This window comes from Gorilla gorilla, chromosome 4 (genome assembly GCF_029281585.2).
Source record: "Gorilla gorilla gorilla isolate KB3781 chromosome 4, NHGRI_mGorGor1-v2.1_pri, whole genome shotgun sequence".
Classification (NCBI taxonomy): Eukaryota; Metazoa; Chordata; class Mammalia; order Primates; family Hominidae; genus Gorilla; species Gorilla gorilla.
Window position 1 is genome coordinate 179,915,357 of NC_073228.2, and position 24,763 is coordinate 179,940,119.

Sequence of the window (24,763 nt, forward strand, 5' to 3'; positions counted from 1 at the left end):
TACCAAAGCCCTCAGAATTGACCCTCCACCACCCATCTTGAGCAGGGAGAGTGGGGCAGGGCTTCTTCCTGTGCATTTAGACCCTGGAGCAGCCTCATGCTACAGCGAGTTCTGCTGGGAAACTGAGAAGAGAGGAGCCTGCAGGTGGGGTTGGGGTGAAATCACCCCAACTTTCTCCATTGAGGCCTCATATTGACCATAAGATAATGGGGCCCAGAATGGATAATTCCAGGGTCATATAGAGTTTCAGCCTTGTATCCCTCAGCCTAGTCATGGTTTCTGTGTGCTCAGCTCAGAAAGAGCAACATGAAAAGAAAACCAAGGGGTTTGCCCTAGGGTCTGAGAGGCAGGGTGAGCACTTGCCTTCCTAGCATGATGGAGGGTGGCTCATGCACTGCAGGTGGGAAAGCAAACTCGACTGTGGTACTGCAGAGGCTCCACGATGTCCCCATTCAACCGACTGTTGGCAAAGGTGCTTGTTTGTTTCTGAAGGCTGTTGCAAAAAAAAAACAAAAAAAAAAACAAGTGAACGCAGTTGGTTTCGGTGAATAGGAATATAAACTCAGCCAAATTTAGCTTGAGTTTTTTCTTGGAGTATGCATTTGGTGGAAACTTACTGTGTATAAATCAAATTTGATTGCTGTGTAGGTGTCATTACTTATCCCACATTGTAAAACAATCAGGCTGGTGTGATTTTAAAATGTCCTTCACTGACCTCAGAAACTGTCTCCTCATAACCCGATTCCCCTAGTCATCTTTAATCTCTAGAATATAGTTTTTTGTGGTACTCAGTGGGCTTTCTGCTGTGAGTGATTAAAGGTACAAATCAGTGTTACCAACATTGGGGCTGTAAAAATTCATAGACAGCTGCCCGTTGGGCTCTATGCGAGAGAGAGCAGGCTACAGCCTTGGCCTGGGCCTGCAGAGGAACATGATTTGGAGGAGCAGAAGGAAGGCATGAGGGCAGCAAAGCCACGAGGGAAGCCAAGGTGCAGCATCAGGAGAGTCAGTTCTACATCACCTGGGCGCGGCCGGAATGTTCAAGCCTCATCTGAAGGAGGAGTTGAGCTCCGACTTCATGGCTGGCCTGAACATTGGCCATCTTCCCAAAAGCCTGGACAGAGGAGCTACTTTCTTGTTTCTTGTCTTCTCCATCTCCCTGTGTGTTGACAGCAATGGCACCACCAGAAATTAGTGAGAGACAGAGAACAGGAGTGAGTTCCTGAAATGTTCAACTTAGCCCAGAGAGGACATGATCATTAGGGATGGACTTCAGGGTCAGGCCAGACACAGAGTAGTTGCCAGGCTTGATCACCCTGTGGCTGGGACAAAGATCAGCTTCTGGGAGTCGCTGGACAGGTGGTCCTTGTGTAGCTACTATTGGCCAAGAGTGTCCTGGCCCAGAGTTCCGTTTTACTGGAGGGAGCCTCAGCTCCCAGGCAGGGCAGCTGCCCAATGCTAGTGTTGGAGGAGGCGAGGAGGGGACCTTGCTCTAAGGCAGGCTGAACTCAACAAAGGGAGAGGGGCTGCCCTGGAGTTTAGGTGGTCCTTGCAACCCTCCCGTGTGATCCATAAGAGATCGGTTTCTCTGAGACAGCCTTGCAATCATCAGTCCCAAAGTCTGTAGTCTCCTACTCACAGGTGGAGGAATCCTGGCCATGGCTGGTCACTGGGAGGGCAGGGACTGTGTCCTCCTCCTTCTTTCTCATCCCAGAGCTCAGCTCTGGGCAGCCCATCTTGGGCCCCAGTGATGTTCCGATGCCTGCATTCCTGTTCTGAGATCTAGCACAAGTGTGCAAAAACTTTCTGCTCATTTTCTATAGTCTCCGGGTTCCCACACTTACCCAGTTACCTGCATGGGTTGTAATCCAGGGTCGGGGAGAAGAGGGTGGGCTCCTCAAACAGTGAGGTTTTCTCTTCTCTGCCCCTGCGGTTCTGGTCTGTCTGTTCCTGAAGTGTGCACTGAATGATTACAATAATAAATTTTGTATATGTTTTACCACAACAATGTCTGAAGTTCAATAAAATGAATGGAAAGTGCAAGAGAGGCATATGTAGACCCAGGAAAGATAAATGACATTGTCACATTTCAACAGGAAAGTGGAAATTTCCCAGGCCTCAAAACGCATAGGGGAGTGATGAGACACTGCCATGGCATCAGCAGTGCATGTCTGTGCTGCCAAGGCTCTGTCTTCCGTGGCTTTCCTGATGGTCTCATTGACCTTGCTTCATCACCAAGGAGGATGTTCTGGCAGGAGGTCCGTTTTTGCAGTTAACCCCCCTTGTCTACATGTGCCAGCCCCGTGTTTTTAGCACGAGTCTGCCTGACGGATTCCTTCAGTGCACCCAACGTGCTGACAATTACTCTGTGTTTCCTAGAACATGACGAAAGCTCATCATGCGAGCGTCCACCCGAGATACTCTCGGAGACATTGCCAGGCTCTGTCAAGGTAAAGTCTTTTTTGTTTATCTGAGGTGGGAATTTTATTTCTCTTAGTTTCCATAGAAATTGAGATAAGAGATGATCATCTTACCATGTACATTATAGATGACTTACAGAATGTCTTGGTGGGCAGCTGTAAAGTCAGAGTCAATTACCAGCAAGAATGAATTCAAGATGACAGGTTCACTTAAAAACTCTAGGGCAGTAAGCATTTTCCATAGGAGAAGTGCTTTCTTCTTGAAACTAATCATGCAATGAACATGCAATGAAATTAAACTTGGAAATCATGCACAGAAAACTTGTGCCTTTCCACGTGCCCTCTAGGCTTTAATTTGGGGCCCTTGTGTTGACTATTTTCACTATTTCCATTGGGTTTTCTATAATGTCAACAATGCAGAAAAGACCTGTGCACACAGGCCACAGTGTGGTCTGACTCTCATAATGTTTTTCTTTTCTCTATTTGCAGAGAAGTGTACGCTTTGCATCAGAAGGTATGTATTCTGGGTTTACTCTTTTTATTGTTTTTATTTTGCTTGCAATTCTAGGATGCATGTGTAGAACATGCAGCTTTGTTACATCGGTGTAAATGTGTCATGGTAGTTTGCTGCACCTAAGCCTTGATCATGGCACTGCATTCTAGCCTGGGCAACAGAGTGAGATTTCATCTCAAAAAAAAAAAAATGCAGAGAACAATCAGGGACATATTCTACTATGTTTAATAACATGATGGCCACAAGTGTTCCACATGCCCTTATTCAGCCCACACATCCAATACACAGTGCAGAATAAGAGCTCAAGGAAGAATTGGGGTGTTATTCTGGTGTCCATCACCCCAGTGGGATTTCCTGCACAGCTAGTTTGGAGAGTGTTAGCGCCCCCACCTACTGCCCCCCATGATGGTCTGTCCTAGTGCTGGAGTCAGCGTGAGCATGAGCAGCAACTGACTCCATGGACACATACATCGTGTTGAAAAGGAAGAGTGGAAGGACAAATAAGCTAAGTGCGGGTCATTTTTAAATGGTAGGATAATTGAGCATTTTCAAATCTTGGTTTAATTCCGTTTGACTCAAAGGTTCAGTGAAGTCATAAGTTTTTTTGACTTCAGGGTCAGGCCAGACACAGAGTAGTTGCCAGGCTTGATCACCAAAGGTTAAATTTTTTTGAAGAAAGGTTGCTTTTATGCAGTACAAAATGTTTTAGGAGGGATGATGAACAGCAGCAGCACATGTGGATCCTGAGGGGGAAATGACCTCAGAAGGGATCACAAAGGGAGGGCAAGTTAGCTCAGGTCAGATTAGGAAGGAGGAACCTGAGACGTTGTAGGGAAGCACAGCCTGCCCCTATGGTGTGCCATCTTTGAGATCAGCTGAGTGCCATTGCTGAGCTTGCGTTAGCCAGAGGACCAAGGCTCTAGTTCCCATGGCTTTCCTCGTTGTCTCATTTGCCTGCCTGCACCACCAAGGAGAAAGGGCCTGCGGCTCCGTCTGGGGTAGCCCACCTTCTTCACACATGCCAGCCTCATGTCCACACCACCCAATACAACCCGAGGGATTCCCTCAGCGGAATCCATGCAGTGACACTTACCCTATTTCTCCTAGATCATCTAGAGGAGTTTGTAGCAGAATATCTACCTGAAGCATCCAATGAGAGTCTCCTCACTGTTGCCCATGTAAGTTGTTCTTTTTTTGTCTGAAAGGGGAATTTCATTTTCCTAGGTTTCTTTCAATTTCACTTGAACAAAGATAGGAAAATCTTACTGCCATGTACATTATAGATGACTTACAGAATTTCTTGGTGGGAAAATGTAAAATGAGAATTCATTACTAACTAAGAACTGATTGAAGATGGCATTCATAGATGACAGCTTCAGTTACAAACTATGTCAGCAAGCATTGTCCTCAGGAGAAAAACCTTTTTGAGAATTATGAATTTGCAACCAAAATAAATTTTAAATAATCTTGCACAAAAACCTGGTGCCTTTCTACAGATGTTCTCTAGGCTTTATTTTTGTGGCCATTGCCTCCACCAGAATTTCCCATCTGGTTTTCTAATAGCACCAAGTTTAGAAAAGACCTGTGCACACAGACAGCATGATCTTACCCTCATGGTGTTTTTCTTTCTCTAAACGCAGGCAGACGCAGGCACCCAAACCAATGGTACGTATTCTGGGATCGCCTTTTTGCTAAGGAAAAATCTAAGTGTTGAGAAAGGTGACACGTTCTTGCCTGCTTTTTCTGGAGAACCACTCTCATTGGAGCTTCCTGTCGGAAAATGAGGTTTGGGAAGAAATTTCTAAGAGTGTACTGAGGAGTGGTGACCATCCTACGTAGTCTCTGTTAGCTGCCGTGTCATTTTATGAAATCCAATGAGGTGCATCAGGGTGGGGGGCGGGTATAAGGAGAGAGTCTGTGTATAGTGATTATGAATGTCTTTGGGAGGATGTGTACATTTCTCCAGATAGCATGCTTCCATGTGCACAGCTCAACACAAAGATGAGTGTTGTAAATAAAAATTCCATTACCACTGCACACCTTAACATCAATCTGCCCATTTATCCTCCACCACAGCTGTAGCCGAAGGCCAGTTTAATATCCCCAGTACGCAGTTGGAGATAGTGCAGAGATGAATTTGCCAAGCGCTTTATCTCCTCAGTGCAAGAGGCAGAGGTGAACTCAGGAGTGGGTGGAAGGTTGATGCCATGGGCTACTGCTCTGAAGTAATCACATGGTTCAGGTATAATTTGTTGTTATGCCAGAGAGTTTTAGCACCTATGTGTGCATATGGAAGTTGGATGGCCTTCAGAAATCCCAAACACTGTCTCTCATATAGGATTGTCTCAATGGTCACGTAACTCAGTGTAGGAATAAGTACATTTTACAGTGGACTTTGGTGTGGTGACAAATGGGAAACAGACATTGAGAGGTCAGGCTTTTGGCTGCAGTGCTGTGTTATTTTCTCATCTCCTGATCCAAAGCAGAAAATAATCAGGCGTGTTATATTGTATTTAATGGCATAATCTCCACAAGCCTTACATATGCTGCAGTTCAGCACACACACCCAAGACACAGCACCAAATAAGAACCGAAGGAAAAACTTGAGTGTTATCCTGGTGCTCATCTTCTCTGCTGGACTCTTCTACACAGCTGGGTTGGAGAGGTTCAGCACCCCCACCTGCTGCCCCCATGATGGGCTGTCCTAGTGCTGGAGCCAGTGTGAGCATGAGCAGCAGCAGGTCCCATGGCACACACACACTGTGTTAAAAGGAAGAGCAGAAGGACAAACATCACGGGCCAAGTAGCAGTCATCTTTAAATGGTAGGATAATTGAGTATTTTCAAATCTTGGTTTAGTCTTCTTTAAAACAAAAGGTTAGTGAATACATAGAATATTTTGATAGAATTAATCTCCTCATTGAAGAAAGGTTGCTTTGTTTCTAGTACAGAATATTCTGGTCAGGCGTGGTGGCTCACACCTGTAATTCCAGCACTTTGGGGGGCCAAGACTGGTGGATCACCTGAGGTCAGGAGTTCGAAACCAGGCTGACCAACATGGAGAAAACCCATCTCTCCTAAAAATACAGAATTAACCGGGCATGGTGATGCATGCCTATAATCCCAGCTACTCAGGAGGCTGAGGCTGGAGAATCACTTGAACCTGGGAGGCAGAAGTGGTGGTGGTGGGTTGAGATTGCACAATTATACTCCAGCCGGGGCAAGAAGAGAGTAACTCCATCTCAAAAATAATAATAATAATAATTCTAGGAGGGACAAAATACACAGCGGCAGGACATGTGGATCCTGGGGAGGAAATGACCTCTAGGGGACCAAGAAGGGAGGGCAAGTTAGCTCAGGTCAGATTAGGAAGGAGAAGCCGTCGATGCTCCAGGGAAACACTGTGTGGTGTGCCCTGTTTGAGATGGGTTACTTCATCTCAAAGAGGTTGCCTTAGCTAGAGGACCCAAGGCTCTGTCTTCTGAGACCTTCCTGATGCCTTCCTTCACCATTTGCCTTCCCTCTCCACCATGGAGGATGGACCGCCAGCAGCTGAGTCTGTGCTGTGAACACACCTTTCCACACACGCCAGCCCCGTGTCCACAGCTCCAAGACCACCTGAGGGATTCACTCAGTGGAGCTCATGTGCTTATAGCGACTCTGTTTCCTAGGTGACCTGGAAGACCTGGAGGAGCATGTGCCAGGGCAGACAGTCTCTGAGGAAGCCACAGGAGTTGACATGGTAAAGTCGTCTTCTTTCCTCTGAAAAGGAAATTTTATTTCTCTCGGTTTCTCTGTTTCAATTGAATTAAGATGTATACATCTCACCATGTACACTATAGGTGACTGACAGAATTTCTTGGTGGGCAAATGTCAGCGTTCATTATCAACTAAAGAGTGGTTTCAGATGGCATCCACACTTACAAACTGTGTGTCAGCAGGCATTTTCCTTAAGAGAAATGCCTTCTTCTTGAGAAAAATTTGGAATTGTCAAACAAAAATAATTGAAAATCTTGCACAAAAATCTTGTGCCTTTCCACGAATGTCTTCTAGATATCGGGGCCATTGTCTCAAGTACTATTTACCATCTGTTTTTTTAACATAAACAAGTGAAGAGAAGACCTGTGCACACAGGACACAGCCTGGTCTGATCCTCATAGTGTTTTGTTTTTCTCTAGATGGAGGGGGACCCAGACACACTGGCCGAACGTACGTATTCTGGGATCATCTCTTTGTTTAGGTTCAAAATATCAGAGTTGCAAAGATGGCACTGTTTTGCCTGCCTTTGTTCAAGAGCCACTCTGATTTGAGCTGTCTGCCAGAAATGAGATTTGGGAAGTTTGGTTTAAAAGAATGCTAAGATCCAGTAAACCACTCTAACCATGCTACTGTCATCGCTGGAAGCAGCAGTGTCATGTAAGGTGGGGAGGGACAGAGGAGAGAGTCTATATGGAATGATGGTGGATGTCTTTGGGAGTGTGTGTGCATTTCCCCAGAAAACACACTCCCATCTGCAAAGCACAACATGAGGATCAATGTTCAAGAAAAATTCCATCACAACTGCACAGTTTGCATAAATCAACCCATTCATCCTCCACCACAGCTGTACCTGAAGATAAGTTTAATATCCCCAGTCCTCAGATGGACATGCAGCAGAGTTGAATTTCCCAAGCTCTTGGTCTTTTAAATGGAAGAGGCACATGTGAACTCGGGGATGAGTGGAAGGTTAATGCCATGAGCTACTACACTGAATTTGTCACAAAGCCCTGGTATAATTTCTTGCTAGGCCAAGTTATTCCAGCACTTCCGTGTGCATGTGGGAGAATGAAAACCTATTCAGATCCCAAACACACTATCGTTATCAGATGGTGTCAATGGTCAGCTAACCCAGGGTTTGTTTGAGTAGGTACATTGCACAGTGGGCTTTAGTGTGATCATTAATGTAAAACACACAGAGTCCTCAGGCTTTTGGTCTACAGCGTTGAGGTCATTCCTCAGCTCCTGTTCAAAAGCAGACAATAATCAGTGCCATACTCTATTGTATTTGATGAGATAATCACGGCAAGTCTTAGAAGTTCAGTGGAACCCAATCCCAAGACAGAATCCAATAAAAAAAAGTCAAGGCTCAACTTGGGTGTTAGCCGGGCACCCATTTTCCCTGCTGGAATCTCCTGCACGGCTGGGTTGGAGAGGGTCAGTGCCCGCCCCCCACACCTCCTCGCTGCTCCCCATGACAGGCTGCTCCAGTGCTGGAGTCAGTGTGAGCATGAGGAGCAGTGAACATCATAGTGCACACAAATTCTGTTGAAAAGGGAGAGTGGAAGAACAAATACCACATGCTAAGTAGGGGTCCTCTTTAAATGGTAGGAAAATTATTTTCAAATCTTGGTTTATTTGCCTTGTACCAGAAAGTTAGTAATAAAATCTTTTGGCTAGAATTAAATCTCCTATTTTAAGAAAGCTTACTTCTTATTCCATACAAAATCTTCTAGATGGGATGATAAACAGATCAGCAGCACATGTGGATTCTGAGGAGGAAATGACTTTGTCAGGGATCAATAAGAGGGCAAGTTAGCTCAGGTCAGATTAGGAAGGAGGAGCCCTAAGAGACTGCCAGGGACACACAGCCTGCACTGCGTGGTGTGCACTGTTTGAGACTGGCTATTTTATGTTTATGAGGTGGCCTGGAGCTAGGAAGCCAAAGGCCCTGATTCTCTTTCTTCCTGCATCTCTCCTGTGCCTGCTACCCTCCTCCCAAACCCACCTCAAGCAGTGTTACTGAATTGTTCATGAGCACCACCACCAAGGTGCTGACGGTCACTTTGTATTCTCCTAGTTCTGATCAGGGATGTACTTCAGGAGCTGTCCAGTTACAACGGCGAGGAGGAGGACCCAGAGGAGGTGAAGGTCAGGCCACCTGGATTTGTCTGAGAAAAAACTGTTGCTTTCTTAGCTTTATCTTATTGGGATTAAATTAAGATATGAGAATCTGACGATATATATCTTAGTTACACAGTGTCCTTGGGGGAAATGGTAAGTGAGAGTCTGTCCCCACTGAGGCTTGATTTAAGACAGTGGGAGAAAATGACAGCATCAGTCACCCGTTGTGTAGCAGTGAGCCTTACCAATTTTGTTCTCTTTGGAGCAAAATCAGCTACTTGCCAGCCAACATGGACTTCAGAGGAAACATCCTCTGAGAAAAATGTGTGTCTTTAGTATGAGTTGATTTGCTCTGTTCTTCTTTGGGGTTCCTTTGAACACTGGTTTTCCATCTTGTTTTCTAATGTCACTAAGTGAAGAAAAGTCCTGTGCTCACAGGACACAGCATGGTCTGATGCTCATAGCAATTTATTTTCTGTCGTTACAGACATCCTTGGGAGTTCCACAACGTGGTACGTATTGGGGAACCCCTCTCATACTGATGAGTAATCCAGATGTTGAGGAATGTGGCCCTGTCTCACTGGCTTTCCTGTAGACGGGCAGCCTGAGCTGAGCTTCATGTTGTGAATGAGGACCTAGACTGTGATGGGAGAAATGGTTTTTCTAGATAAGAAACAGTGGCCACATTCTGCAGTCCCCGGGAGCAACTGTGTTCTCTGAAGGTGGGGTGGGATCCCGTGCAAGGGGCCTGCTCATGTCTTTTGTGAATTCATGTGGTGCCGTGGTCAGTGTGTCTGGGGGGGTGTGTGTGGGTTTCCGTACTACATATCCCCGGATTTTCTAGCGTCCACATTCTCAACAGAGATTTCCGTCACCGTTGCAGTCCTGTTGCAGGCACATGAAAAAATTAACTTGTAAGCTTCCAAAGTGTACAGTTTATTTCACGCACAGGACACTTTAATTAACCTAAAAGAAATCCTCTCGACACCCAGGCAAATTCTCACTGCGCACCCATAGAACAGGACTGTGTCAGGATCTCTGCTGATTTTATTTTTTCATTCGGAATTCCCTGCTATACTTTATTTTCTAATAAACCTCACCTCTTCACAGGCCTTTCTATTTCCTCTGCCACTGGAGTGGTCATGACACCTCACTCTAGCCCCTTCCCTCCTTTACAAGCCTTTTATCTACCAAAGCCCTCAGAATTGACCCTCCACCACCCATCTTGAGCAGGGAGAGTGGGGCAGGGCTTCTTCCTGTGCATTTAGACCCTGGAGCAGCCTCATGCTACAGCGAGTTCTGCTGGGAAACTGAGAAGAGAGGAGCCTGCAGGCGGGGTTAGGGGGAAATCACCCCAACTTTCTCCATTGAGGCCTCATATTGACCATAAGATAATGGGGCCCAGAATGGATAATTCCAGGGTCGTGTAGAGTTTCAGCCTTGTATCCCTCAGCCTAGTCATGGTTTCTGTGTGCTCAGCTCAGAAAGAGCAACATGAAAAGAAAACCAAGGGGTTTGCCCTAGGGTCTGAGAGGCAGGGTGAGCACTTGCCTTCCTAGCATGATGGAGGGTGGCTCATGCAGTGCTGTGTTATTTTCTCATGTCCTGATCAAAAGCACAAAATAATCAGGCGTGTTATATTGTATTTAATGGCATAATCTCCACAAGCCTTACATATGCTGCAGTTCAGCACATACCCCCAAGACACAGCACCAAATCAGAACCAAAGGAAAAACTTGGATGTTACCCTGGTCCTCATCTTCTCTGCTGGACTCTTCTACACAGCTGGGTTGGAGAGGTTCAGCACCCCCCCCCCTCCGCTGCCCCCATGATGGGCTGTCCTAGTGCTGGAGCCAGTGTGAGCATGAGGAGCAGCAGGTCCCGTGGCACACAAACACTGTGTTAAAAGGAAGAGCAGAAGCACAAACATCACGGGCCAAGTAGCGGTCATCTTTAAATGGTAGGATAATTGAGTATTTTCAAATCTTGGCTTAGTCTTCTTTAAAACAAAAGGTTAGTGAATACATAGGACATTTTAGTTAGAATTAAGTCTCCTCTTTGAGGAAGGGTTGCTTTTTATCTAGTAGAAAAGTTGTGACATGGTGACTGACGCCTGTAACCCCAGCACTTTGGGAGGCCAAGGCGCGCAGATTACCTGAGGTTGAGAGTTCGAGACCAGACTGACGAACATGGAGAAAACCCGTCTCTCCTAAAAATACAGAATTAGCCAAGCATGGAGATGCACGCCTGTAATCCTAGCTACTCAGGAGGCTGAGACTGGAGAATCACTTGAACCCAGGTGGCACAGGTTGTGGTGGGTCGAGATGGCACCATTATACTCCAGCCTGGGCAAGAAAAGAGAAACTCCATCTCAAAAAAAAAAAAAAAAAAGCAAGTTCTGGGAGGGACAAAAAACACAGCAGCAGGACAGGTGGATCCTGGGAGGAAATGACCTCGAGGGGATAAAGAAGGGAGGACAAGTTAGCTGAGGTCAGATTAGGAAGGAGGAGCCCTGGATGCTGCAGTGAAACACTGTGTGGTGTGCCCTGTTTGCGATGGGCTCTTTCATGGCGAAGAGGTTGACGTAGCTAGAGGACCAAGGCTCTGTCTTCTGAGGCCTTCCTGGTGCCTTCCTTCACCATTTGCCTTCGCTCTCCACCATGGAGGATGGACCAGCAGCAGCTGAGTCTGTGCTGTGAACACACCTTTCCACACACGCCAGCCCCGTGTCCACAGCTCCAAGACCACCTGAGGGATTCACTCAGTGGAGCTCATGTGCTTATAGCGACTCTGTTTCCTAGGTGACCTGGAAGACCTGGAGGAGCATGTGCCAGGGCAGACAGTCTCTGAGGAAGCCACAGGGGTTCACATGGTAAAGTCGTCTTCTTTCCTCTGAAAAGGAAATTTTATTTCTCTCGGTTTCTCTGTTTCAATTGAATTAAGATGTATACATCTCACCATGTACACTATAGGTGACTGACAGAATTTCTTGGTGGGCAAATGCCAGAGTTCATTATCAACTAAACAGTGGTTTCAGATGGCATCCACACTTACAAACTGTGTGTCAACAGGCATTTTCCTTAAGAGAAATGCCTTCTTCTTGAGAAGAATTTGGAATCGTCAAACAGAAACAATTGAAAATGTTGCACAGAAATCCTGTGCCTTTCCACGCATGTCTTCTAGATACCGGGGCCATTGTCTCAACCACTGTTTACCATCTGGCTTTTTAACGTCAACAAGTGAAGACCTGCGCACACAGGAGACAGCATGGTCTGACCCTCATAGTGTTTTCTTTTTCTCTAGATGCAGGTGGACCCAGCCACACCGGCAAAGAGTACGTATTCTGGGATCATCTCTTTGTTTAGGTTTGAAATCTTATAGTGTTGTAAAGGTGGCGCTGCTTCACCTGCTTTTGCTCAAGGGCCACTCTGGTTTGAGCTTTCTGCCAGAAATGAGATTTGGGAAGTTTGGTTTAAAAACTACTAAGAGTCACACCGGGCACAGTGGCTCACGCCTGTAATCCCAGCACCTTGAGAGGCGGAGACGGGCGGATCAGCAGAGGACAGGAGTTTGAGACTAGCCTGACTAACATTGAGAAACCCCATTGCTCCTAAAAATACAAAATTACCTGGGTGTGGTGTCACATGCCTGTAATCCCAGCTACTCAGGAGGCTGAGGCAGGAGAATCACTTGAACCCAGGTGGTAGAGGTTGCGGTGAGCCAAGGTTGTGCCATTGCACTTCAGCCTGGGCAACGAGTGAAACTCTGTCTCAAAAAAAAAAAAAACACCCCAACAAACTAAGAGTCCAGTACTCTAACCATGCTACTGTCACCCCTGGAAGCAGCAGTGTCATGTAAGGTGGGGTAGTACATCAGAGTTGGGAGGGACAGAGGAGAGAGTCTATATGGAATGATTGTGGATGTCTTTGCGAGTGTGTGTGCATTTCCCCAGAAAACATACTCCCATGTTCAAAGCACAACACGAGGATCAATGTCCAAGAAAAATTCCATCACCACTGCACAGTTTGCATAAATCAACCCATTCATCCTCCACCACAGCTGTACCTGAAGATAAGTTTAATATCCGCAGTCCTCAGATGGACATGCTGCAGAGTTGAACTTCCCAAGCTCTTGGTCTTTTAAGTGGAAGAGGCACATGTGAACTCGGGGATGAGTGGAAGGTTAATGCCATGGGCTACTACACTGAATTTGTCACAAAGCCCTGGTATAATTTCTTGCTAGGCCAAGTTATTCCAGCACTTCTGTGTGCATGTGGGAGAATGGAAAGCTATTCAGATCCCAAACACTATCATTATCGGATTGTCTCAATGGTCAGCTAACCCAGGGTTTGAGTAGGTACATTGCGCAGTGGGCTTTAGTGTGATCATTAATGTAAAACACACAGAGTCCTCAGGCTTTTGGTCTAGAATGGTGAAGTCATTCCTCAGCTCCTGTTCAAAAGCAGACAATCATCAGTGGCATATTCTATTGTATTTAATGAAATAATCATCAGGCAGGATACCTGCCCCACACTAGTTGCAGGGGAGGTGAGAAAGGACCCTGCTTCAGTGCAAGGTGAACTCGGCAAAGGGAGAGGGGCTGCTCCAGAGTCCAGGTGGTCCTTGCAACTCTCCTGCGTGACGTATAAGACATCACTTTGCCTTTCTCTCTGAGATAGTCTTGGAATTGTTAGTCCTAAACTCTGTTTTGCTTTACTCATGTGTAGATGAATCCTGGCCATGGCTGGTCACGGAGGGGAAGGACTATGTCCTCCTCGTTCCTTCTCACCCCAGAGCTTAGCCCTGGGCAGCCCATCTTGGGCCCCAGTAATGTTCCAATGCTGCCAAACCCTTTGCTGAGATCCAGCGCCAGTGTGAAAAGGCTTCCTGCTCATCTCCTTCAATCTGTTGTTTCTCATGGTAATTTAGAAACCTGAGTGGATTCTGATCCAAGGTTACAGGAGAATAGGGTGGGCTCCTGAAGTCAATGAAGTGTCCCCCTCCTCTCTACCCTGGCTACTTTGGTTCAGCTTTTCTCCTTGCAGAAGATGCTGTTTTTCTGTTTACAAGTCCTCCTTTGCTGGACCAGGCTTTTTTATTTTTGTTGTGGCATCCCTGCACTTCACAGGGGGCCTGGAGCTTGTTCCTGTGCCCCTGAAGTACCCATCCATGAATGATCAGATCAGAGCAGCAAACCACTCTGCCAGGAATCACCAGGGGGGAGAGTCACATCTTCCTCATCTTTGGGTTTAGACCTGTGCATTCCAGTATGGTCCTCAGTGGCATATGTGCCCATTCATGTTAAAATAAATGAAAAAATTCATAACCTCCTCACAAGAGCCATGCTAGAAGTTCCCAGTTGCCAAAAGTCTACTCTTAAGAGAGCATCTCCATTCTCCCAGAATCACCTGGGAAGCAGCTGCTGTGAGTCTGGCCCAGGTTCTGTTCTCTGCACCCACCTAACTCAGTGCATTTGCATCAAGGCTGGAATCTCAGGTTCTCAGATTGGAGGTAAGAGATGCTATGAGCCAGTGTCGGTGAACAGTTGAAAGGGATTATTTCAGGTCCTCTGTCTTACCTGAAGGCTCACAACTGTGAGCAGTGCCTTCATAAAGGCCCCTGAGTTCACAGAGCCCAGGGAGAATCACAGTGGACAGAGCAGTAGTGCTAATGTTTGTGTCTCTGTACATGGGCTCATGGGCACCACCTCTGGATCCATCCAGGAGGAAATAGACTGGTCACGTAGGGACCAACGCTCCAGGGTTGACCAGTGAGACAGGGTTCTTGGGAATTGGGTTACACTTGTTTTGGAGCCTAGGATGGGATCAGTGAAGTGACTAAATATGAAACAGGTGTAGAAGTCTCACTTGGGATTTTTTGTATCTTAATGAGAAAGTCCTAAGAGTTTTGTTCTCACGGGCTTTGTGCGAGTTGTGTATGTCACCATCATTTCTTGCTCTGGTGTTTAAAGATTACATTTTGCAGAAGACCAGATCATTCCTGCCTTTGCCACAGCAAGCACCAGAGCCCTGGGTTTTGATGAGGTGGCATTTTTTTGTGAATAGAGATCACAAGATGAGTATGCAGGTGTAAAGTTGAGTGTGGGGTGGGACACAGCCCCACACAGGCGCTACGTGATCCTGAAGACAAAGTCCTTCATACGTGTGCCAGGAGGTGAAAGGAGCCCACTGTCTTTCTCTACACTCTCGGGACCTGCAACAGCACCTTCCTGTCCTGTCTTCACTGTCTGCTCCTGCTCTAAGGGTGCTCCCTGGGTCAGATGACATAGGGAATCCTTCCTCTGGGATTCCTACATGTGCCCCAGCATCCTGGAGTCCTGAGGGCAGAACACATGATTGAGCACAGTTTTGGCCTCCACCCCTCACCCAATCCCATCCAATCCCAAATCCTTGTGCTTTGAATGAAACCTAAATTGGCTTTCACTGGAGAGGTCCAAGTCCAACTGTTGCTCAAGGCCCTCTGTGGCTGGCAGGAATCCTAAGGGATATGTGTGGAGGGGCTGCTGTGTTGCTGTAGGCAGTGGCTCTCACCCTCCCTGTAGCCTGGTCCCTGGAATCCACTGGGCCCAGGGCAGAGCCTCTGGGCAGCTGGCACAGTGGTCACTTGTCTTGTCACACCCTCCTCTCTGGCTCAGCAGCCTTGTCCTTTCTCCCCACACTCCAGTCAGGCCCAGCTTGTTCTCTGTGTCAGGTCTTCCAGGTACCTTCCCTCCTAGTCTTCCCACAGCTCAGGCAAACCCTGGGAGGGTCCCCTCATTTCTGTGCTGGCAACTGCTGGCCTCACCTGCAGATTAAGGCAACTGGGACAAGCTTTACCTTGAATTCTGTTCCATTGTTTCCAAATATTCAGAAGCTGCTGGGATTCTTTTGAGGGCTGAATATTTTCCAAGTCTCTAAGGTCATTCCAGGCATAGAACAGTCACTGTATAAGTGACATCGGCCATCATCACCTCCCGCAGGCCCCAACACAACCCCAGGCCTGTGGGAGGTGCTGCTGACCCAGGGTGCGATCCGCGGGTTGATTGGAGGCCCTGGCAGTGCAGCCTTGACCTTCTTTCCAGTGTTCTTATATTGGAGAACAGTAGGACTGGTGGAGGTCCACAGGGAGAAAGGAAATGGGATTCATGAGGGAACAGAAACAGGCCCTACAGGAGGAGAAGGGAGGGAATTCCACATCATGCACAACGTTGTGAAGAGGGCGGCTGCCTCTTGGAGGAACAGAATGACACGACTTCCCCTCCCTTGGCTCAGTTATGGAATGTGAGGGCTGGGAAAGTACGTGGGAAGTCAGAGGTCCCTCCCTCATAGCACAGAGGAAATGATACAGGCTGTGGAGAAGGCTCCAGAAATGAGCACATCAGAGGCTCTGGGGTTGGCTCCACAGCCCCAGGACAGCGGGGTCTGAGTGGTTCTCTCGACTCTAACTCTCCCCTTTCCTTCTTATGGCAACCCCATCACTGCTGCTCCTCCGGACACTCTGATGCTTGCTTCACAGAATTGGAAGACTCCACCATTACAGGCAGCCACCAGCAGGTAATTAATCTCCTCTTACCTGCTGTCTGTCTTTTATCCTCTTTCTGACTCATGAGCTCCTTTTTTAGCTCTAGTCCTTTTCCTCTTTCCCTCTCTTGTGATTGTTCTCCTGAAGGACCTGGTCTCATCCCACAGTTGAGGTCCTCGGGTCTTCAGTGTTGATAAAATCCCTCTCCAGCCCTCCTGCCCACTGCCTTGGCATTGCCCTGTTTACTGGCCCCCAGGTTGCAGCTTTGAATCTTGCTGAACAACCCTACAGGGTCCAGGGGAGGGGGCTGGGCTGGGGTCAGAAGAGCTGGACCCCACCCTGCTGGAGGGACCCCCAGTGACATCTGGGTCTGCTCTGGGCACCGCCTTCACAGATAGGTCTTTTCCTGCACTGGCGTCTCTGGACATGCACAATTGTTCTATTCCTCACAGATGTCAGCAAGTCCTTCCTCTGCACCTCCAGAAGAAGCAACAGAAAAGACCAAAGTGGAAGAGGAAGTGTGAGTGTGCGGTGGGCAGAATGATGAGGGAAGCAGGCACATGCCCATGTTCTTCTTGGCTACGCTCACTTTCTTGTTGTCCTATCAGGAAAACCAGAAAGCCCAAGAAGAAAACCAGGAAGCCCAGCAAGAAAAGCCGGTGGAATGTCCTGAAATGTTGGGACATTTTTAACATATTTTAGAGACCTCTGAAGGTAAGTGAAGGATGCCCTGAGAACATGCTCCAGGAAACAGGCACCCACTCCATAGCAGCCCCTGAGCCTGCTGGGCTGAGCCCTCCACGGGCTGCTTAGTGAGGAAGACACTGAGGTGCTGGTTGCACCCCATGTGCAGGACTCCAAGGGCTTTGCACTGTGTTGTCTGCAGTAACTCTTCAGCTCACCAACATCTCATTTGGGGGGACCTAGCTCTGTCCTCCCAGCCCCTTGAGGACAACAGGGAGCATCACTAGTTCATCCTGAGGAGACACTAGGGTTGACATGAATCCCCCTGGTTCAGGCCTCCTGGGAAAGGTGTGAGAGGGATGGAGGCACCCCCAGGCTCCTTGTCACACAAGCGAGCAGCCCACCCGACCCAGTATTGCGGGCCAGCAGGCCCTCAGTAGGTCCTGGTGTCAAGCAGGGGACACGGCAGGATCCAAGAAGCACTGAAATGTGTCCAGTCCCAGGAGTCCTTCAGCCTCTGGGGGGTCTGGGGACCTCCAGTTCCAGGGGTCCTTCAGCCTCTGTGGGGGCCTGGGGTGGCCTCATGGCCCCATTTTTCAAGATGAGGTTGGAGGCTTCTGTATGTAGAGGGCACTGGCTTGGGCCAAATGCCAACAAAACAAACCCTTGAAGACATTTCAGGGCCATGCTCACTTGGGAGGGTTTGAGGGCATGATTTAGCGAGCCTCTGTTTTTTAAATATATTTTCCAATCTTGAAATAAGGTACACATATGAATGTGTGTGTGTGCGTACATACACACTGTTTTTCACTCTTTCAAATGTATGTCTTCTGTAACCCTTTTATGCTAGAATATACAAACATGAGAAATTTGTGTCTTACCAAAGCATAATCTTAAAAATTACAAAGCAAAGACAGGTCCAGTGGGGATGCTAGAAAGACCAGGTCTTATTAGGCAATAACAATGACGTGCTTCAGGAAGCTATGCATATTCAACGTGCAGCTCTTCTCCAGGAAGCTATGCATGTTCAACGTGCAGCTCTTCTCCAGGAAGCTATGCATGTTCAACGTGCAGCTCTTCTCCAGGAAGCTATGCATGTTCAACGTGCAGCTCTTCTCCAGGAAGCTATGCATGTTCAACGTGCAGCTCTTCTCCAGGAAGCTATGCATGTTCAACGTGCAGCTCTTCTCCAGGAAGCTATGCATGTTCAACGTGCAGCTCTTCCGTCTGGGTGGCACAGAGGATCTGGGTGGCAAGGCAGGGTCACCACCCCCACCCTGTGTCATGAGACCTCCTGCTCCTCTTAGGGCCCAGGGGCATGGGACTCTGCCTGTTGATCCTGGTATCCTTGAAATTCCCCCATTTCTCTGTGTCTGTTTTACCCTCCGGGGAACCAGCCCCCTGAAGGTGCCCGTGTGAGCGCCCAGGTTCAGTTCTTCCTCCATGACACTCACAGACACTCTCTGTGGACAGATAACCCCTCAGCAGAGAGCAGCACACAGGGCTCAGTGCCTTGACATCTGAGTAGACCTGATTATGGGGAGCTCAGGGGACCCAGGTCACCTTCCAGGGCCCAAGGAGGTCTCACCCGCACACCCATCCCAGGGAGCCCCTCCTCCCTCTACCTCTGTGCCTCCCTAGTGACCCTTGCACCTCTGTCTGTGTTGCAGATTCCTCGAACACCAGGAAGGGCCCCGATGTGGGGATGTCAACATGGCTCAGACTTGATGTGGATCGTGATCATTTCGGGAAATGTGTTACTCCAAAAACTTTTATAATCTTTGCTTAATTTGTTTTTAAATACTTTCCTGGCTGGGCGTGGTGGCTTATGCCTGTAATCCCAGCACTTTGGGAGGCCGAGGCGGGTGGATCACCTGAGGTCAGGAGTTCAAGACCAGCCTGGCCAACAAGGTGAAACCCCGTCCCTACTAAAAATACAAAAATTAGCTAGGCGTGGTGGCGCACTCTTGTACTCCCAGCTATTTGGGAGGTTGAGGCTGGAGAATCACTTGAACTCGGGAGGCGGAAGTTGCAGTGAGCCAAGATCATGCCACTGCACCCCAGCACCTGGCGACAGAGCGAGACTTTGTCTCAAAAAAAAAAGAACAAAAAAATTCTGACTTTAACCTCTGTTTTTCAGAGGGCACAAATTGTTCTTGTATTGTTTCCATTTTACATTGGAAGTTATTTTCCAATTGTTTTCATTCTTTCTGAAGTTTTGTTTACTCAGTTTTAAGCTTTTGTAATTTTGATAGACTTCTTTTGTGCTTTCATTTTCTTAATGACTTTTACCTCATTTTTAAAACAAATCCATAGTACGGTAAGTTACATCAAGATGGAGTATTTTTATGTTTTGTGGTGATTTATATTCTGTATGTATTTTACATATATAAATGTTAATGGCCTGGTGCAGTGGCTACCGCCTGTAATCTCAGCAGTTTGGGAGACCAAAGCAGGAGGATTGCTTGACCCCAGGAGTTTAAGACCAGCCTGGGCAACATAGTGAGACCTCATCCCTACAAAAAAAAATATCCTTTAATTAGCTGGGCATGGTAGCATCCATCTGTAGCCCCAGCTACTTGGGAGGCTGAGGCAGGAGGATTGGTTGAGCCTAGGAGGTTGAGGCTCCAGTAAGCCATGACTGCACCACTGCACTCCAGCCTGGGTGACAGAGCAAGACCCTGTCTTAAAAAAGAAAAATGTTTATTAATGTGAATATCAGTTAGAAATCTAGTTGTTCATTGCAAAACTAAACCAGTTTATGGCAGAAATAAGCACTTGGAGGGAAATGTTACATTTTCACTGCAGGCCTTGAATCCTTAGCCACCAGCTCTGTGTCCTTCAGGGTTCTGTGGTTCCTGGTTCCAGAGAGATCACTTGCTCCAATGTAACGAGTGAAGAGTTCTTTAGGTGATGGCTGCTGGGCCCAGCTTTGCTGTTGTCTTTGCTGTCTTGTAAGCTTTGTGTCGCTCAAGTTCAGTTGTGTATGAATGTACTGACCACTGTGAGCTTCTCCAAGCATGTGCAAGGAATTTGAGAGGAGCCTAATATTTGCAAGGAATTTGAGAAGAGCCTTTTAAGGATGTTTTATTGGGGGGGTCAGGTGAGGGAGATAACACGGGGGCAAGAAGGAAAGTTATTAATTCATGGGAAACTACCAGCCCTTCATCACCTAACTTGTGATTTACAGACACTGAGCACATTGCAGGCTGAGAAGGTGCTTGGTCCTTTTTGTAGCCTTATGCTGTGCTCTTCAGAGCCGTGAGTGTGCTGCTTTTTCTCACCATTTTGTTTCTTGTAGATTGCTTTCCTTGATGCTGGAAAACATTTTGAAGACAAGACTCTAAACAGTGACCTATGCCACACTAGTTTATTGGAAAATGAGAAACTTACATTACTGACAAGCTTGGAAGATTCTTCTGTCCTGCAGTGACCTGTGTTTCCCTGGTCTTTACCTTATCAATCTGCTTGATTCTCCTTTCTTGTGGCAGTAGTTATGATGCCAACTTTTGGGGTTCTTTGTCCTCCTCTTTTCTTCCTACCTGCCAGCATTCAAATGGCCACTTCTATTAAGTGATGGAATTCAAGAATGTATTTATTTATTAATCCTGATATGGTTTCACTCATCCCTCAGTTTAACATTTAGGGTACAAAGTAGTCACCTAGAGGTGCCACTCAATATACAGCACTGTGTTTAGAAATTGAGGGAGCCATGAAATATTTAGCCTCTGCTCTCTGAGACCTCAGCCAGGTGTAAAGAAGAGATGTAGAACCGCATTTCAGATTGTGTTATGTACACCCAGCAGCACCAAAATGTGCCTGGGAATCATGGGGGTCAGAAATTTACCTCTGAGGCAGGTACGGCTGAAGCTTTACGAAAAGAGACGAGGTCTGTGCCAGGCCTTAGACGTGGGAGAAGGAGGGCGTGTCAGGAAGCAGAAACAGTGTCAGCAAAGGCGCTGCTGTGAGGCATGTGGGCAGTGTTTGGGGAACAGCCAGGGGCTTTCTGTGTCAGGTTTACAGCATCTGTGGGAGGCTGTGTTGGTAAATAAGCCCAGAGAAGTAGGCTGGGGCTACTTACATTAAAAGTATGCATGGCTTTGAAGGCCAGCTGAGTGGTATAAATAGAAACTACAAATAGTATCACATTTATTGAGGACAGCTTGTGCTGCCAAAAGAGTTTTTAAAATTTTTTTGGATTGTGTAATTGGTGGGTAAAGAATTATTGACCTAAATGTATCTGATCTTAGAGTGTTTTAGTATGCTAGATTATTGGAGGTGAAATGGCTAAGTCAAAGGTGATGAGTGTTTTTGAGACTCTTAATGTTAATTGCAAAATTAACCTCTAAAAAGGTAGGCCGGGCGCACTGGCTCACGCCTGTAATCCCAGCACTTTGGGAGGCCGAGGCGGGCGGATCATGAGGTCAGGAGATTGAGACCATCCTGGCTAACACGGTGAAACCCCCGTCTCTACTAAAAATACAAAAAATTAGCCCGATGTGGTGGCAGGTGCCTGTGGTCCCAGCTAAGGAGGCTGAGGCAGAAGAATGGTGTGAACCCAGGAGGTGGAGCTTGCAGTGAGCTGAGATCACGCCACTGCATTGCAGCCTAGGTGACAGAGTGAGACTCCACCTCGAAAAAAAAAAAAAAAGCCAGTGCCAGCTTAGACCATGACTGAGAGCTCTTGGTTTATCTTATCCTTGCTGAGCTGGGTGTTACAACATTGAAGCCTTCTGCAGTGTCCTCCCTCCCTCTTTCTCTCTTTCTCTCTCTCTCCTCCCTTTCTTCCTTTTACTTCTCTTAGGATAGGCTCGTCTGTACTTTTTTGATAGAGGTAACCATTTGCCACACCATTTTCTGAAGGGCCTGCTCTCTTCCGCATTCATTTGTGATAGCACATTTATCCTACCCTAAGCTTTGATAACGTGTCAGGATCTTTCTGTCCTGTCCTCTCAAAGAGGTTAAATATTTTTTTATAATGACTTATAATTGACTGAAGTTATAACAGTTTTCTCATGTCAAGTATAAAAACAGGCCAGGCGAGGTGGCTCACACCTGTAATCCCAGCACTTTGGTAGGCCAAGGTGGGTGGAATGCTTGAGTCCAGGAGTTTAAGACCAGCCTGGACAACATGGGACAACCCCATTTCTACAAAAAAAAAATACAAAAATTATCCAGGCGAGGTGGTGCACGTGTGTAGTCCCAGTTACTCGGGAGGCTGAGGTGGGAGGATGGCTTGAATCTGGGAGGTGAAGATTGCAGTGAGCTGAGATCACACCGCTGCATTCAGTCTGGATAATAGAACAAGACTCTATCTCAAAAAAAAAAAATTGTATACTTTATTGACTCATTTATGTCTGATGAGTATTTTTGATTACAAATTGTTTAGTCACTACTTTAAAGCCTGCTTTATTTTTTTCTTAATTTTATTGACTCATTTATGTCTTAGTCTTTTTTATTACAACTTATTTATTGTTCAGTCACTACCTTAGAGCCTGTTTTATTTTTTCTTAATTTTATTGACTCATTTATATCTCAGCCCTTTTTATTACAAATTATTTATTGTTTAGTCACTGCCTTAGAGCCTGTTTTATTTTTTCTTAATTTTATTAAAGGATGATATTGATGATGAAATGTCTTACGATGATCATTTAGAGGTTTATTTTGAACAACTGGCAATTCCAGGAATGATGGAATAAAACATATGAAGTAGAAGGACTGGAACCTCCAGAAAAAGTACTTTAAGTTACCTACAGGTGATCCTAGTCAGGTATGTTACAGTCTTAATGGCTTGTCAGAAATTTGACAGAAAATCACTGTTGATCTCACTGGATGTTTACATGAATTTTAAGCCTTTGGTTTTCTTTTAACTCTGTTTTTTACAGGTATGAATTGATAAGAAATGCCTGCACCTTCCCTCCTTCCTATCTTTCCCTTGCCTACAGAAAATTAAAAGGCAAAACAATGGACATCTACATATTCTTCATTCAGATCAACCAGTGGCTAGCATTTGCCACCTTTGCAGTTTCTTTCTCTTTCCATAAGTACTTTCTTCTCTGAATCATTTGAAAGTAAGTTGCAAAGAGCATGATGTTTTACCCCAACACTTCAGCATTTATCTCTTGTGAATAATGACATATTTCTATGTAATTACAGTTCTACCATCTAACTATAATACAGTAATTTGATGTACAGCCCATATTCAGATTTACCCAATTGTCTCCAAAATGTTCTTTATTTTTGTTTTAGATTCACAGTTTAATCAAAGATTAACCTTGCCTTTGGTTGTCACGTCTCTCTATTCTTTTACTTTGGAGTAGTTCTTTCAATACATGAAACATTTTGAAAAATCTAGGCTCTTTGTTTTGTAGAGTGACCCATAATCTAGATATATCTGGTTGCTTTTTTCTTCTCCTGACTAGAATAGATTGAGCATTTTGGCAAGAATACAGATTAAACAGTGTTCTCATGAGTGGATCCAGATTAAACAGGGAATAATGCCTAATTCAGATTAGGCAGTGTTGCGTACTCACCGCCTCACACCAGGAGATGTTTGCGTCTGTTTGTCCCGCGATTGCTGATGCTATGTTTAATGATTTTGGTTGAGGTAGTGTCAACTGGACATCTCCTTGTGAGGGTAGCTTTTCCCTTTTGTTATTAGTCATCTGTGGGATGAGACATCAAAGCACTGTGAACATCTTACTCCCCGGCAACCTTCACAAGCTGGTTTCAGCGCCATTGCTGAAGCCTCTTGGAAACATTCATTACTCCCATGGTTCCAATGGCGATTTTTCTCATTCCTTTTACATTGATTACTTGCCTCCTTGAGTAAGGTAGATGTTGTCTGCTCCCCATGTTTTCCCCTTCAAAATGTTTAATTTTAATTTAAATGATTAATACAGCTAAGTTAGTCTTTCAACAGGCAAATGAAAACAGTAGCCTAAAGTGTCAGTTTCAACCAGAAAATAACAGCTCTGATTTCTCATGGCTCACACTCTTCTGAAACGACTCGGGTAGAGGCTGAGGAAGGCTGTGTTGTTTGTCTACCTGGGACTAGTAAGTATAGAAATAGAATTCCTTTGTTCTTAAATTCTACCTTTGACTTCACTTTTAAAATATAATTTCTTTGGTACGATTTAGCTCATGCCTGTAATCCTAGCATTTTGGGAGGCCAAAGAGGGAGAATTGCTTGAGCCCAGGAGTTTGAGACCAGACTCTACACACACACACACACACACACACACACACACACACTAAGCGGGAATGGTGGCATGCGACTGTGGCCTCAACTACCTGGGAGGCTGAGGTTGGAGGATCATTTGGACCCAGGAGGTGGAGGCTGCAGTGAACCATGATTGTGCCACTGTACTCCAGCCTGGGTGACAGAGCAAGACCCTGTCTCACAAAAGAAAAAGAAGAAGAGATCATCTATTAGTCCTCTTGATTTTTGTTAAAATGTGATATGTGATAGTTGATAAGCTTTATGCATAAGTCAATCTGTGGCCATTTAATTTTGGGCTAAGGACTTGTTCTATTATAGCACAGTAATCATTTTACTAAATAGTGACTATTTGTCATTAAAAACAATATATTTAGTTTTAATACAGTTGAATACTCACAAATTTCTGGGGGAACTTGGTCAGGACATTTCAACTGAGAATTGTCAGGCACCTTCTCACTGATAGGCATGCTGCTCGGTGGTGCAGCTCATAAGCAGACAACCCCCTTCATGTAATTTAGTAGGAA

At 46.2% G+C, this 24,763-nt stretch overlaps 1 protein-coding gene and 1 long non-coding RNA gene across 22 annotated transcripts in view; one reads left to right on the forward strand and one right to left on the reverse strand.

The window, feature by feature from the left end:
• The window catches only part of LOC101130871 (protein FAM153B), a 44,726-nt gene that overhangs the window by 16,904 nt on the left and 3,059 nt on the right, over positions 1-24,763 (forward strand). For 10 of the 21 annotated variants that reach the window (XM_055386283.2, XM_055386284.2, XM_055386280.2 and 7 more), the window contains 17 exons: positions 2,380-2,450; positions 2,910-2,934; positions 4,042-4,112; positions 4,575-4,599; positions 6,605-6,675; positions 7,112-7,142; positions 8,770-8,840; positions 9,301-9,325; positions 11,615-11,685; positions 12,117-12,147; positions 16,328-16,365; positions 16,786-16,853; positions 16,942-17,047; positions 18,688-19,337; positions 22,633-22,787; positions 22,903-23,088; positions 23,940-24,073. In XM_055386283.2, the coding sequence (XP_055242258.1) occupies positions 2,380-2,450; positions 2,910-2,934; positions 4,042-4,112; positions 4,575-4,599; positions 6,605-6,675; positions 7,112-7,142; positions 8,770-8,840; positions 9,301-9,325; positions 11,615-11,685; positions 12,117-12,147; positions 16,328-16,365; positions 16,786-16,853; positions 16,942-17,035 (692 nt within the window). In that variant the 3' untranslated portion in view covers positions 17,036-17,047; positions 18,688-19,337; positions 22,633-22,787; positions 22,903-23,088; positions 23,940-24,073. Of the gene's footprint in view, positions 1-2,379; positions 2,451-2,909; positions 2,935-4,041; positions 4,113-4,574; positions 4,600-6,604; positions 6,676-7,111; positions 7,143-8,769; positions 8,841-9,300; positions 9,326-11,614; positions 11,686-12,116; positions 12,148-16,327; positions 16,366-16,785; positions 16,854-16,941; positions 17,048-18,687; positions 19,338-22,632; positions 22,788-22,902; positions 23,089-23,928; positions 24,074-24,763 lie in introns of all 21 variants that reach the window. The other 11 variants (XM_055386274.2, XM_055386285.2, XM_055386289.2 and 8 more) reach the window with 4 other exon arrangements.
• Positions 22,235-24,714, reverse strand: LOC134758617 (uncharacterized). The gene is made up of 3 exons (XR_010134009.1): positions 24,637-24,714; positions 23,551-23,682; positions 22,235-22,308 (listed from the first exon to the last, which is right to left on the reverse strand). It is a non-coding gene; the product is annotated as an uncharacterized lncRNA (long non-coding RNA).